This window comes from Salvelinus sp. IW2-2015, linkage group LG23 (assembly GCF_002910315.2).
Source record: "Salvelinus sp. IW2-2015 linkage group LG23, ASM291031v2, whole genome shotgun sequence".
Classification (NCBI taxonomy): Eukaryota; Metazoa; Chordata; class Actinopteri; order Salmoniformes; family Salmonidae; genus Salvelinus; species Salvelinus sp. IW2-2015.
Genome location: NC_036863.1, coordinates 17,461,378 through 17,476,319, shown reverse-complemented (window position 1 = coordinate 17,476,319; position 14,942 = coordinate 17,461,378). Strand labels below are relative to the sequence as shown.

General features: G+C 42.0%; 1 protein-coding gene across 5 annotated transcripts in view; it reads right to left on the bottom strand.

Annotated features, from left to right (window-relative positions):
* Positions 1–1,113: 1,113 nt before the first annotated feature.
* The window catches only part of LOC111950574 (neural cell adhesion molecule 1-like), a 326,193-nt gene continuing 312,364 nt past the window's right edge, over positions 1,114–14,942 (bottom strand). For 3 of the 5 annotated variants that reach the window (XM_070434388.1, XM_023968244.2, XM_023968246.2), the window contains 4 exons: positions 11,767–11,974; positions 11,445–11,558; positions 10,354–10,899; positions 1,114–4,653 (listed from right to left, as the gene is read on the bottom strand). In XM_070434388.1, the coding sequence (XP_070290489.1) occupies positions 4,524–4,653; positions 10,354–10,899; positions 11,445–11,558; positions 11,767–11,974 (998 nt within the window). In that variant the 3' untranslated portion in view covers positions 1,114–4,523. The remainder of the gene's footprint in view (positions 4,654–10,353; positions 10,900–11,444; positions 11,559–11,766; positions 11,975–14,942) is intronic. The other 2 variants (XM_070434389.1, XM_023968249.2) reach the window with 1 other exon arrangement.

Below are 14,942 nucleotides of genomic sequence, written 5' to 3'. Positions count from 1 at the left end.
CACAGTGTCTCCTGACCCCTCCTGTCTAAGCCTCCAGTATTTATGCTGCAGTATGTTTATGTGTCGGGGGCTAGGGTCAGTTTGTTATATCTGGAGTACTTCTCCTGTCTTATCCGGTGTCCTGTGTGAATTTAAGTATGCTCTCTCTAATTCTCTTCTTTCTCTCTTCTTTCTCTCTCTCGGAGACCTGAGCCCTAGGACCATGCCTCAGGACGACCTGGCATGATGACTCCTTGCTGTCCCCAGTCCACCTGCCATGTTGCTGCTCCAGTTTCAACTGTTCTGCCTGCGGCTATGGAACCCTGACCTGTTCACCGGACGTGCTACCTGTCCCAGACCTGCTGTTTTCAACTCTCTAGAGACCGCAGGAGCGGTAGAGATACTCTTAATGATCGGCTATGAAAAGCCAACTGACATTTACTCCTTAGCTGCCATGTTCACCCTCGTACAACTACTGTGATTATTATTATTTGACCATGCTGGTCATTTATGAACATTTGAACATCTTGGCCATGTTCTATTATAATCTTCACCCGGCACAGCCAGAAGAGGACTGGCCACCCCTCATAGCCTGGTTCCTCTCTAGGTTTCTTCCTAGGTTTTGGCCTTTCTAAGGAGTTTTTCCTAGCCACCGTGCTTCTACACCTGCATTGCTTGCTGTTAGGGGTTTTACGCTGGGTTTCTGTACAGCACTTTGAGATATCAGCTGATGTACGAAGGGCTATATAAATACATTTGATTTGATTTAACTATACCACCATCTAGAGTTGTAATCCTCAGAAGCAAAAGGCCTCTGTGGTTGTATTGTATGGGCAATTTATGGTTGTCTGTGCTACAGCCATGCAGTCATTGGTTACAGCATATTCTAACAATTAATCATGAATGACAATCATTTACTCAGGTTTGAGCGTAGCAGTGTACTTAAAGCCCATTGTTGTTTACTTACAATCTTTGAGCTACAAAGTGACTGAGTAAACCCTGTGAACAACAACGGATTCCAGCAAATTTGAGCAGTCACTGAACATTTAATTACATTTTTTTGGTAAACAAAGTGTCTTCATTCATCGTATCCAAATTTCAAACAAGCGCTACAAACTACACTACAAACTACCATAAAATATATCTTTTTTATTGACACTATTACTGAAGTCATGAGCAACAAAAATTCCAACAAAACATCTTCAGAATACTTTATTCGAGTGGCTTCTTCTTGTCATTGTTGTGGCTAAGTAAACGTCAATTACGCAATGATTTTTTTCTTTAACTTTATTGAACACAATTTCTGACAGAATGCAAAGTCAAAATGTTTTTTTCGGTTAGTACTCAGTATTTACACCAGTGACAGTGGAAAGAGAGGTGGTACCAATGTTTCACTTAGTAAAAATCTGTATATAAGAGAGAAGGCCCCCAAAAGCAAGGAATGGTGGGTAGGAATGAAAATGGAAGTTACTGGGAAAGGTCTTGGTATGGAGGGACAAGGCCCCTATCTGACTGAAAATGAATCATTACAGACTTTTGTTTGGCTATCGGAGTAAGAGACTTCAAAGCATGTTGGAATAGCTGGGCAGCGTTCAGCAGGACACAACGCTTACCAGCGTTTAGATAGAAATGTATGATGTAGAACAAAAATACCTATCTCGTAGGGCCTACACATAAGAAATCACGTCAGCTCTAGCAATGGCATTTCTATCTGAAATGTTCCACAGTGTTTTCTTACTGAATATGGCCCTAGTCTCCATTCAAACACTTGAAAAACACTTTTATACTTCCTCTATTCCTTGAAATAGTCTGGCATGATTGGTGAGGTGAAAGCAATATGATGACACCTCACTTTCACCAAGCCAACTGTGTCAGGTAAGTGGTCATTTTCAGGAAGTGAGGAAGTCAGAGAAAGAGTGTTTTCCCTTCTTACTGAACTCTCAACTAAATAAATGTATAGCATTTTTTGTTCCCTGACTTTCCTGAAATAAGTTCCATGGCACGGTGCACTGGTGAACATTTTCATGTAAACGTATATAGAAATTGGTCCCACATTATAATTGCATTTGAAAATACAGGTCAAAAGCCACAGCAGTCTCCAGCTTTTTTTGGGACAAGAGAAACCCAAAATGTTTTTTTTTAAATTACATAATCGTTAGGTATGGTTTATACACATTTAATCAGAAACAGTGTCATTTTGACACACCTACCCCTTTAGATTACATAACCTTGTGGAGTAAAAGCACTTGATGTCTATTTTGAATAAAACTAAAAGTTTGGAACAGACAACAGTTTATACACTTCAAAATATCAATGTACAACAGATAAAGCCTTGGTCAATTCCTATTTCAGGAACTTTTCAGTGCTGCCACACCAATGAAATCCATCTAAATCCAAGATAAAAGTACATTGCATGCTTGTTTCAGGTCAAGAAAAAACACATTTTACCTTCATTGCTGGATGCTCGGTTTTGAGGACAAACCGTGAGCACTACAAGTAATTTGAGCCAATTGAGATCGGAAGTATTTAATAATGTCCAAGGTTATGTGTTTGTTTGAAACTTAACTCTTGGTGTAGTTATCATGAGTAAATCATTGGAATGAATGGTGTTTTTCCTTGTTTGCTTGGGGATGAAATTGTGTTTTTGCATTAGTCACATGGAGAAATAGTGAATGAGGAGCCATGTGAAAACATGTGAAAACAATGTGGACACAACCTACCACCTCCATATTCAATAACACAATGACATAGCCGTTTAGTATTGTTTTCACACTTTACAAATCAGTTACATTGTCAGTACTCTTCCTGTGTTTTCCTTGGACTGTTCAGAAAAGGCATGGCGATGGACAGAACTATTAGGATGTGAAACCTTACGCCGTCGCCTCCTAGAGGTGGAATAGGCAGACACTGAGCAGGATGGAACGCATGTCGCCATTTTGACATGTTTCAGAAGGCACCATCTCCTTATTGTCTTTTTGATGTTGTCATTGTCTATTTGCTCGTTGCTGCCAACTTTTTTGTCGTCTGTACTATTAGCTATACCTTTCATAACCAAACTATGCATATGTTTTTTATTCTATGACAAAGAACACATTGTATTCACACTAGGATATTCACGCATTCACAGTGCACAAGCTTGCAGTCTAAAGTATGAGAAACACTGTACAAAAAGTTCAGATTGAATATTTGTTTCGATTTTCCCAAATCCACACTGGAGTACTATGGCTTAAATAAGAAATGAATAAATCTGGCCACTAAATTTGTTTATATGCTTAAAAATATGCTTAAAAACACAACACCAACTTTTTTTCTTCCCTTACATTTTGAGATGAGGCCCAATCACTAAATTGGAAGTGCTGTTCGCAACAGGCACAGTAATCTGAATTTATGGGACAAAGCTATCAAACAGGCGAATAAACAGGACTGTTTCTAGGCTATTTTAAGGGCTTCTGTTCGTACATTAAACTGCTACCACTCATATCCGGCCTTTGATTACATCATTCTCCCGTAAACCAAGATGGTGGGCCGTGCAACTCTGTATGCCCGTCACTCCCTGTGAGCCCTTGGGACCTGCAACATTTTCGGGATTAAAGGTGATCCCTGAAACCCTTGGAGTGTGGTACAGGTCCAAAGCGCTTCTAATAGAAGACTTAATGACAAATATATAGAGGTATGTGTGTGAGAGAGAGAAAGTGTGTGTTCTTGCCAAATTAAAACCAAAGCAAATTAACCAAAAAATTGAATCTTAGAGTCAATAAATTGCGTAATTTCTGTGGAATGAAACATTGTCTTTCTGCGGTGTCTTCTTTTGTTTTGTTGTGTCTACACAATCTTAGGATAGAGTTAACAGTGTAAACATTCAAGAATGAAAAGAAAACAAAAAAAGACAAGAACATATGGGAAAAATATTTTTCCGCAAAGTAGACATGCTAATGCTAATCTCTAGCTCTCGAAAATTATACATGAAAAATAAAGATACAATAAAAGGCAGTTACTTTTGCACGTGATTTAAACATGACAAACATTAAAAAACGTACTCATAATCCATTAGCAGTGAAAATATTGATGGCAATACTGCATAACAAAGTGAAAACATAACTGGAAATAGTGTGTGGATAAGGTGTTGGATTTATATGTGTGCACATCGTAAAGGCATGGTTCTGAAATAAAGCTACAATCCCCCATGGTTATCTATGCCAACTGATATTTACCTTCTGTCCTATTTAAAAGACTGGTACAAGGACAAGGAGAGAGAACTAGAGGAAAGGATTTTCCTTCTTCCCGTGAAGAGAGAAAATTACAAAAGGAATAAGAGATAAAGAAAGAAAGAAACACTAAGGCATGTGCATGAGGTCTTATTCCCAATCTACATGTCTAACAAACTCATCTTTTGTTTGGAAAACTAATAGAAGACACTGAAGAAAGAGACCCTTTTTTACATTTTATTTTTTAGCTTTTTGTCATTTGATGGAGTGGTGTTTGACGTTTTCCTCTGGACTGTCGTGAACCCTCCCCTGATCCCTCCTCCCTTCTTGCGGTCGGGATCATGCTTTGCTCTCGTTGCCGTTTGTCTGAGCAGCTTCATTGGGGACGGTCTTCACCTCGGTCGGGGCTTTCTTCACCTCTGTCTCCATCTCTGGCACTTTACTTTTATCTTCTGTCATGATTTTCCCGCTGGAGAGAACCACACAGAAGAGAGAGAGGGATGAATACACAATCTCTTGTAGCACACAACTGTCTGTTCTAAGCTGCCTTTTGTCTTAAAAAAATAGGTAAAATAATTGCTTGAGGTTTTTCTGGGAATTTGTATCCCCTGGAACCAAACGTGTTTCACACATAACAGGATATGCTCTGCTATCCTATCCTGACATCAAAGACAGCCACACGGATGTCACAGACATTTCATGGGAGAATGCATGGTGATTTGGGAAATGACAGAGCAGAGATACAGTACATGAGGGAATGGCACACAAACAGAACATCAATACAATTGTGAGAGGAGATACAGTTGGTCTGAATTGAAGGAGGAGCAAATGATGAATGAGTAGAACAGAGAATGGAGAGGAATCTTCCCACATTAAGTCACTGACTGTACTACAAAACATCCACTTCAAGACTGCAACAAAATGATGGCACTGATTACTATAGTTCATTCTCTCCAAAAGTACAGTAAAGTACAATAGCTTTGTGACAGGGTCAGACATTTTTGCCTAGTCATGCAATTTCACAAATGGCTTTAGATCGCACTTTGATAATTCAATGAAATGGAGTCAAACTTGTATCTCATCAGATATGACAGATCAGGGTAGTGCACTTCTCATCAAATTGCTTTCACCCTATGATTAGTCAGGGGTTAGTTTGTATTGATTGACTGTCCAAGGAAAAGACTCTTCCGATCCTGTATCTGTGAGTCCAATCATAACGGCTAATGAATGATCAAAATGGGTCAAGCCGTAGAGCTGAGAATCCTGAAGTGACTTGGAGTGAGTCTTAATTGGTGCGGTGTGCTTCAGTTTACCTATGCTTTTCACAAACCTCTTCCACTGTCTCTTTTATGTTCAACGATATTCTTCAAACACTTCAGGTGACGAATAACGGCTATGGGCTAGATAGTAAGGATGGACTTGTCACCTGGGTCTCTCTCTGGTAGTAACTAAGCCTGAGGACTCCCAGGCTATCTGAGTAGTATGGTACTGATCTTCTGTATGGCAAAGAACCATGTTGGTGAATTTCACCTACCATGGCATTGTATCATACCTGGGAAACCATGTATTCTACTACCAGAGAACTCCCTTAATGAAAAGCCCATGTATATAGGGGCACAGTGACACAGAAAACAAGGAAGTGGGGTGACTGATTGCTGATAAAGACCTGAGTCTCTCCGGTCTCCTCCGTTAGCGACAGAGAGGCATTGTGGGTCATTGTGGAAAGCGGAAAAGGTATTTCGCTACTATCTACAATATCTACACAATCCGCCTGGTGGATTGGGCTTTGTTGGAGTCCACTGGGATCTGGCTCCTACTGTCAGCTAGACTCCACAACAGGTATCTGATCCCAGAGATTTGGGTTTGATTACGACAGCATCAGGACTTCCATTACCTTGTCCACAATAACCCTTTCTGGGAGGACTGCTGCTGCTGGGCACAATGGGTGACTGCCCGGCTGGCCATGCAGGGGGTGTATTCAACAACACCACCCAACACCTTGTGGCTCAGCGGGCATCAGTTGCATCCGTGAAAAGGCACTTTCCTCTTTGGCGGTGTCAGGGCCAAAGCACTCTGCCGGCTGCAGTTAAAGAGTGGAAAACCGCAGGCAATCTTCAAACTGACAAGGACAGGACTATTGCGGTGGACATTTTGTGACCTCAGGGGTGGCGTTCTCTGTCAGAGTTCTGGTGCTGTATCGCCCTGCGGTTGAATTTGTCAGAGCAGCGATAAAATTACCAGGTTGGCTGACGGGGGGAAAAGTCACAGGGTCATTTATCTCAGCACTGGCTGACTTTGGCAGTAGATAGTAGAACAGGAATGGTATCAACAGGGACAAAACTAAAGTTGCCGTAGGAAAACAAAATCAGCTCAGCATACCGTCACGACAGGACCACCCAAGCAAATGGTAAGTCGGCCTAATTAACTGCTAGACAATGCAGATAAACTGGGAGCCTAAAAGGCTTTTCTCCATGAATCCTGCTATGGTGGCATACTGTAAATGTAGCTAATTAGGGTAACAGCCTTGGACAGCTATTAAAGTGTGGCGTTGTTATTGCCTGGAGGAAAAACTGACCAGCCTGGGCTTGGCCAGGGCAGGGGAAACTAGGCTAGGCTGGTCTGGACTAGCAGGAGAGTGGGAGGGAAAAATGAGGCACCTTATTCCACATGCAACACCATAAGTCTCACTAATAATGTTGAACCAACTGGCAAGTGTCTTCACTGACATTTTCAACCTCTCCCTGGCCAAGTCTAATACCTACATGTTTCAAGCAGACCACCATAGTCCCTATGCCAAAGAAAGCAAAGGTAACCTGCCTAAATGATTACCGCTCCGTAGCACTCACGTCGGTAGCCATGAAGTGCTTTGAAAGGCTGGTCATGGCTCACATCAACACCATCATGCCAGAAACCCTAGACCCCCCCACCAATTCGCACACTGCCCAATCAAACGCAATCTCAATCGCACTCCACACTGCCGTTTCCCACCTGGACAAAAGGAACCCCTATGTGAGAATGCTGTTCATTGACTACAGGTTAGCGTTCAACACCATAGTGTCCACAAAGCTCCTCACTTAGCTAAGGACCCTGGGACTAAACACCTCCCTCTGCAACTGGATCCTGGACTTCCTGAAGATCCGCCCCCAAGTGGTAAGGGTAGGCTACAACACATCTGCCATGCTGATCGTTAACACGGGGGTCCCTCAGGGGTGTGTGCTTAGTCCCCTCCTGTACTCCCTGTTCACCCATGATTGCGTGGCCAAGCACTACTCCAACACCATCATTACGTTTGCTGACAACACAACAGTGGCAGGCCTGATCACCGACAACGATGAGACAGCCTATAGGGAGGAGGTCAGAGACCTGGCAGTGTGGTGCCAGGACAACAATCTCTCTCTCAATGTGAGCAAGACAAAAGAGCTGATCGTGGACTACAGGAAAAGGAGCGCCGACAGGCCCCCATCAACATCGACGGGACTGAAGTGGAGCGGGTTGAGAGTTTCAAGTTCCTTGGTGTCCACATCACCTACAAACGATCATGGTCCAAACACACCAAGACAGTTGTGAAGAGGGCACGACAACACCTTTTCCCCTCAGGAGACTGAAAAGATTTGGCATGGGTCCCCAGATCGTCAAAAAGTTCTACAGCTGCACCATCGAGAGCATCCTGACCGGTTGCATCACCGCCTTGTATGGCAACTGCTCGGCATCTGACCGTAAGGCGCTACAGAGGGTAGTGTATACGGCCCAGTACATCACTGGGGCCAAGCTTTCTGACATCCAGGACCTATATACAAAATACTATATAATTGTCAAAGACTCCAGTCACCCTAGACATAGACTGTTCTCTCTGCTACCGCACTGCAAGTTGTATCAGGGCACCAAGTCTAGGACCAAAAGGCTCCTTAGCTTCTACCCCCAAGCCATAAGACTGCTGAACAACTAATCAAATGACCACCCGGACTATTTACATTGACCCCCCCTTGTTTTTACACCCCTTGTTTTTACACTGTTGCTACTCGCTGTTTATTATCTATGCATAGTCACTTAGTCACAAATTACCTCGACTAATCTGTGTTTCCCTGGCCCGTCTTTCTTCCATTTAAAGGGGTATTGAATAGGTTACGGTCCGGTTGAAATATTATCGATTATGTTTGTTAAAAACAACCTGAGGATTGATTATAAAAAACATTTGACATGTTTCTACGACCATTACGGATACTTTTTGGAATTTTCATCGAACGGATCGAGGCTTTGGTGTTCTGAACATAACGCGCAACCCAAATAGCGTTTTTTTGTTATAAAAGTATGCAAAGCATATTTTCAAAATCTGACACGATAGGTGGATTAACAACAAGCTAAGCTGTGTTGTGGTATATTTCACTTGTGATTGCATGATTATAAATATTTTTAGTAATATTTTGTGCCCTGCAATTCAGCGGTTGTTTAGGAAAATGATCCCGTAAAAGGGATCCGTAGCGCAGAGAAGTTAATGAGGAAAAACATGAATTTAATACTTTGTAGAATAAGGCTGTAACGTAACAAAATGTGTAAACTGGGTGTGAATACATTCCGAATGCAGTGTACATCTGAAATGTCAGACTACAAACTGTAACAACAAATTACTTTGGGGTCATGTGAACAGAATGTGTAATTTAGCCTATTAAACTTTTTTAAATGTTTCAAGTGAGAATTAAGCAGGTCTGATGCCGAAAAAGAAAGGAAATGATTGCCTACTTCAACAATTTTTATTACTTTTTTTATTAAAAGTATTGTGTAGTTCCAGTAGTTAGCTACACCGCTACATGGCAAAAAAAAGTTATTAACTACTGTCCAAATTGGCACAACACTACCTAGATTTGAATTGAGTTCAACTATTGTACCATCAAGCTACTGCAAAACGTAGATAAATTACTAGTTGAACTACCTGTAGTTCACTACTTCCTAACACATGACCACCACGGACAGAATGCAGATGAACTTACTGCCTGTGTTTTGGCTGAGAGGAACTAAACGGGGAAATAATTTACCCACAAGAGCCCAATGGGCTTTCACACATTGATGATCCTAGGATCTCAAAGTAAAACCTCTAAGGGGTGGCCTTCAAACCCAGCCGTCAAGGCTTTCTTTCAAACAAGTCTCAGTCAAATCAAAGTACCATCTAACAACTGTCCACGGACACCATGCCAGCCTTGTTAACAGTAGTCCTTTGAATGTACAGAGGGATCAGTATAATGAATTGTTTATTTATTTTTATTTTATTTATTGTCACATACAGCGGATAGGTGCAGCACAGCCTTATATAGCACAGCCTGGGGAGACTATTCTACCCCGGGAAGAGGAAGGAGTCCTCAGTGGACAAGTCCAAGAATGTAGTGAGCCTTCAAGACGCCTGACAAGACTGGTTGGTTGTTGTGTGGAAGACAAATCACCGTGGAGACGGGGAAGGAGGTGCCTCAGACCCACCAGACTTATGAAGACAAATCTATCCGTTGATGAGTCCTGCTTCATCACGCCGATGCTCCGTTGACGACAGCCTCATTGTAATGAACGTATACATTAAATCCTGATAATCCATCACTGATGTTTCGTTTTTTTTGGGGGTGTTCTGGGTGAAAAGCGTGGGACAAGAAAAAGCTCCTGGAATATCTCTCCCCAGAGTTCGCCTCATCATCCTAAGGGTTTGTCTGAGATAAGACTGAAACGTAGAACAAAGGCCTTTCATGCCGATGATCATAATGGCTTTTTATTGTTGTTATGAAGAAGGATTGTTTTCAGGAGTTTTCAGGAGATAACAACCGCAGAAGATGATTGTGGCAGTAACATTCAGGCCATAATTCTGTCGTATCTATCAGATTTGGTAAAACTTCTGATATGGCATTTATCATGACATGATATGTAAAATAAAAAAACAAAAGATACAAAACAACACAAAACAACACAGAAAAAAATGCATTTTGTTTATATTTAAAGCTTTAGGTGTCATCCGTGGCCATGTAGCTCATTGAATGGCTGCAGTAGTAGTATAGTGATTGAGAGAAAGAGTGTAACAGAAAGGGAGGTGGCCCAAAACCATGAGAACAGACAGAGGATACAGTAGGTGGTGGTGGTGGATCAGCGAAAACATACACACAGTAAAACAGACTCTGAGGAAGGGAGGAGGTCATACTCGTCCTTGGCCGGTGCGGGAGCAGCAGTGGAGTCTGCTGGGGCCTCTGAGCTTTTGCCCAGTGTATCAAACACATCCTTGGCCAGGCAGTCTATCTGTAAGTCCTTATTCTGACTGTCGCTGGCAGGGGTGCTTTGGACGGGTTCGGGCTGGCTCTGTGAAGCTGCATCGGCTTTGGCAGAGGGGAGGTTAGAGGTGGCCTTGGCTGGCTCTAAGGAAGAGGTTGCGGGGGTGGCGGGCTTGGGGTCGGACAAGGGCGTGGCTTTTGGAGCCTCGCTTAGGTCGACGAGGGGAGCCACGTCAGATTGTGTGGCAGGCTGAGCGGTGGGAGCGCTAGCTTTGGGCGTGCTGGACTGGATGATGGGGGCAGGGGTGCTATTAGGGGCGGTTTTGGCCTCGGTCGGGGCAGCTGTGCTGGAAGTGAGGGTGGTAGTCTCGCTAGCTGGGCTGTTCTGGGCTGTGCTAAAGCTCTCAGTGACGGGGTCAGAGTTAGTGGCGATAGAGGGGAGCAAGTCCACCACGGTGGCAGTAGTGTCAGCAGTGGGCCTGTGAGTAGAGGAGGAGAGCAGGAAAGAGACAAGCCATCGAGCAGCAAGAGGGTGAGAGAGGAGAGAGAGAGCAGGGACGAGTAGGGAGGGGAGACCAAGGCACAAATACACATCCAAAGTGAGTGCTACATGCAGTGATAAAGTAAAGAATTAGAGATTCAAAACGTTAAAGTGCAGTGAGGGATAGACACAAACACTATCTTAAGCAAACTAAAGCAAATTAAACCAAAATCAGTTTAGGTCTAGGTTATTAAGTGTTTAAGGCTGGTACACACAACAACTAGCTATGTTTGTTACCATTAACGTAAACAACAAACATCAGAGCACATCTTCAGTATTTGGTGTTGATATTCCATTCTCACATTCTTTTATCAATTAGTTTAGCCAATATGTCAGCTAACACATGATCAAAATGCTCAACTGCTGTCATGGAATAAGAAGTATATTTTATACATAGACATATCACACGATTAGTATGGGTCTTCCAGTGTAAGGCAACCCTCGTGCAGGGGGTCTACCTACAGCCAGTGCTGGAGTACTCACTCGGGCTCGGTAAGAGGGGTGGTCTCATTGGGCTCTGTGGGTCCCCCCCCTTCATGGTTAGGAGTGCGGTCCTCTGTCCTCACCTCCACGATGGGCTCCTTTGACTCGTCCTTCCTGTAAGGGGAAAAATTGTTTTGAATAAATGCTGGTGAAGTACAAGTATACTGTAGTGAGTCGTTTTGGTTAAAAACACTGCAATTCTGCACTGCCAAACTGTGGTCTAGTGTCTGGGAGTAGCTACTGCTCAAAGTGCATACAGCATTTCAGAGAGAAAAGCAAGGGAGCCAGGGAGAGAAGAAGGCAGAGAAGAAGAGAGACTCACATGAATGCCGCTTTGCCCTCCTCGATGTCCTTGTTCTTTGCTCCAGGTCCAGACTTGCCGCAAAAATTAACAGCAATGCACATGAGGAAGCCACACTTGTTGAGGAAGTAGCAGGTCACGTCGACACCCACCAGCAGCAGCACAAAGACCACGATGAGGATCCCCACGATGGCCCCCGTGCCCAGGCCTGAGCCGCTAGTCATGGTGTCTGGAACGAAGGAAAGAGAGGGAAGAGAGAGAAGAGAGAGAATAAGGAAGACAGAGAGAGTGGAGAGAAAGTTAGAGGGAGGGAGAAAAAACGGGAAGAGAGGGAGTTAAAGAGAAAGTTACAGAGAGCGAGGAAAAGATGGAGACAGAAATGTGGAGTCAGCCTTTATCTCCAACCTTTCATCCATAACTTCAGAATGTCAGACTGCTTCCCTCCAGGCCTCAAGTGTGTTGTTGTTCTTTTAGTAGGCTCTGGGCCAAATCATTACATATTCTACTCCAAATACATCAGAGTAACACAACTCATTTCGGCACTTGATTTAATCTGTTATGATTGAAAATAGGTTGATGATCTGATTATCAAACACCACAATCTTGGGCCTAGGGAAATCACACAGCATTTCATTAGTTGCATTCAACCAATTAACAACTGTCAGTTACTATCTAAGTTAATATGTTAGACACACCATTGCATGTATCAGCCATGTACGATACTATATTAGAGGTGAGCTAATACATATATTACCCATATTAAGACAACACACCAGACATGCCAATCACGACATGCTATACTAATCTAATCATTAGAACATGAAGCAATCTAATGGTGCGTCAATCAAAAATCATAAAGTTGAGTTCATAAACAGGTCAACCATTGGAAAACCTGGTTCATGTTACCAACCTTTCCCCAAAATAAGATACGGCAACGTTAAATAAATATGCTTGTTTTCATATCATCACTGCCTGTAAGGGTCTATATGCCTATATGAACCCATATGTGTATTTTTCTTACCCACTCTCACTATTGTTGACAGAAAAAAGCAGTGGAAAGACAGTCAAATCAAACATTGTGCAAATACGTTTCAATCTCTTTTACATAGATGACTACTGCACACAAACAAATGCACACAGAAACAAACAATGCGGAAATAAAGCCAATCATTAGAGCAATGCATTGCGTTTTCATAAAGTAATCATACACGAGCTACAGTACTTACCAGAAAATGAACAAGGTTATATTCAGGACTATGTAAAATACTACAATGTTAATATGAATAAGAATCTATAATATGCATTGCTCCACTACAATGGATGAGCATGCATCCACACTGTTTATACTCTGCCTTCCACACACATCGTTCTACATTAACACACACACACATCATCATGAACATGAGTTAATGCGAGCTAGTAACCCAACCACAAAACTGTTAAACAGATTAATGTTTCACACAAAATGTATTACTATGCTTTGTGTCAAATCAATCTCACACAATCAAATTTTGAAATCATTTGCACCTAATTTGCATTCAGTAAACCGACACACAAAGGGATCAGAGATTTGCTCTGACAGAATAATCTAAAACTCCTGTTAGTTCAATACAAACAAGAGCATTTGGAGTATGGTTGATTTGACACATAATGCTCTACATATGACAAACAGGTTTGCTAGAATTATGATGACGGATCAAAGTTCAATTCCAATCTTTGTTAGCTTTGTTAGGGGTCAAATATGAGACAATTTGTATTCTGAATTAAAGCAAAACACAGGCAATCCTCGATTTGGACTTACTCTTTGCTCTTGTCATACTGAGAATGTCAGGTTGTCCAAATGTCAGACTAATACACCACACAGTATTCACAGTAGAATCAATGCAATAAAATGAACCGGTACTTGAATAATTATCATCATCGAAACAGGGAAGGCTCCAGGGTAGGCATTTAAAAAAACAAACAAACAAAAAATATTTTTTTATTTTTTTAAACTTTTATTTCTACAGGTTTTTCTCATTGAGATAACATCTCTTTTCCAAGAGAGACCTGGTCCAATATAGTTGGGTCATATGAACCTATCATGCAATTTAATTGACATTGTTCCCTTTCTGAGTTCAATGAAATGCACGGGAAGAGACTTTAAGGCTGCAATTTGTTACTTTTTGGGTGACCCGACCAAATTCACATAGAAATGTGAGTTATAGATATATCATTCTCATTGAAAGCAAGACTAAGAAGCTGTAGATGTGTTCTATGTGGGCTATTTCTATGCTTCCCCTTCTTAAGTTTGGTTTTCACTTCTTTTACTTTTGGCGTTGTACACCAGCTTAAAACACCTGAAAATGCTAAATTGTTGGTTATTAAAAAGATATGTCACAGCGATTTAGATGGGACACTATAGATTGCTTACTTTGACAGATAAACTAAAATTAGGCAAACTATTCGAACTTTAGCAACCAGGAAATCACGGAGCGATTTCTTCATATTGCACCCTTTATTAAAAAAATTCAAGCAAAGTGCTCATTCCCATTGAAATGTATTGAGAGCATTCCCTCCAAATTACCAGGATGCCTGGGTCTTATCTTACTGTAATACACAAAGTGATTTTGGCAAATAGTAGGCAATGTTTGTGCTCCAGGATCAATAAAATATGTTTAAGGAGACTGATTGAGACTTGGCTGCATAGAAAGGACCGCAAGGCGCTACAGAGGGTAGTGCGTACATCACTGGGGCAAGCTTCCTCTATACCAGGTGGTGTCAGAGGAAGGCCCTAAAAATTGTCAAAGACTCCAGCCATCCTAGTCATAGACTGTTCTCTCTGCTACCGCACGGCAAGTGGTACCGGGGCGTCTAGGTCCAAAAAGGTCGTTAATAGCTTCTACCCCCAAGCCATAAGACTGCTGGACAGTTAATCAGATAGCTACCCGGACGATTTGCATTGAACCCCCCCTTTTTTAATTAGAATTTATTTTTACGCTGCTACTACTCGCTCTTTATCCTGCAATCGGCAGTGTATCAAATACTTGTTCTCCCCACTGTATATACTGTACTCTATATCATCTACTGCATCTTGCCATCTTTATGTAATACATGTACCACTAGCCACTTTAAACTATGCCACTTTATGTTTACATACCCTACAGTACTCATCTCATATGTATATACCGTACTCTATACCATCTACTGCATCTTGC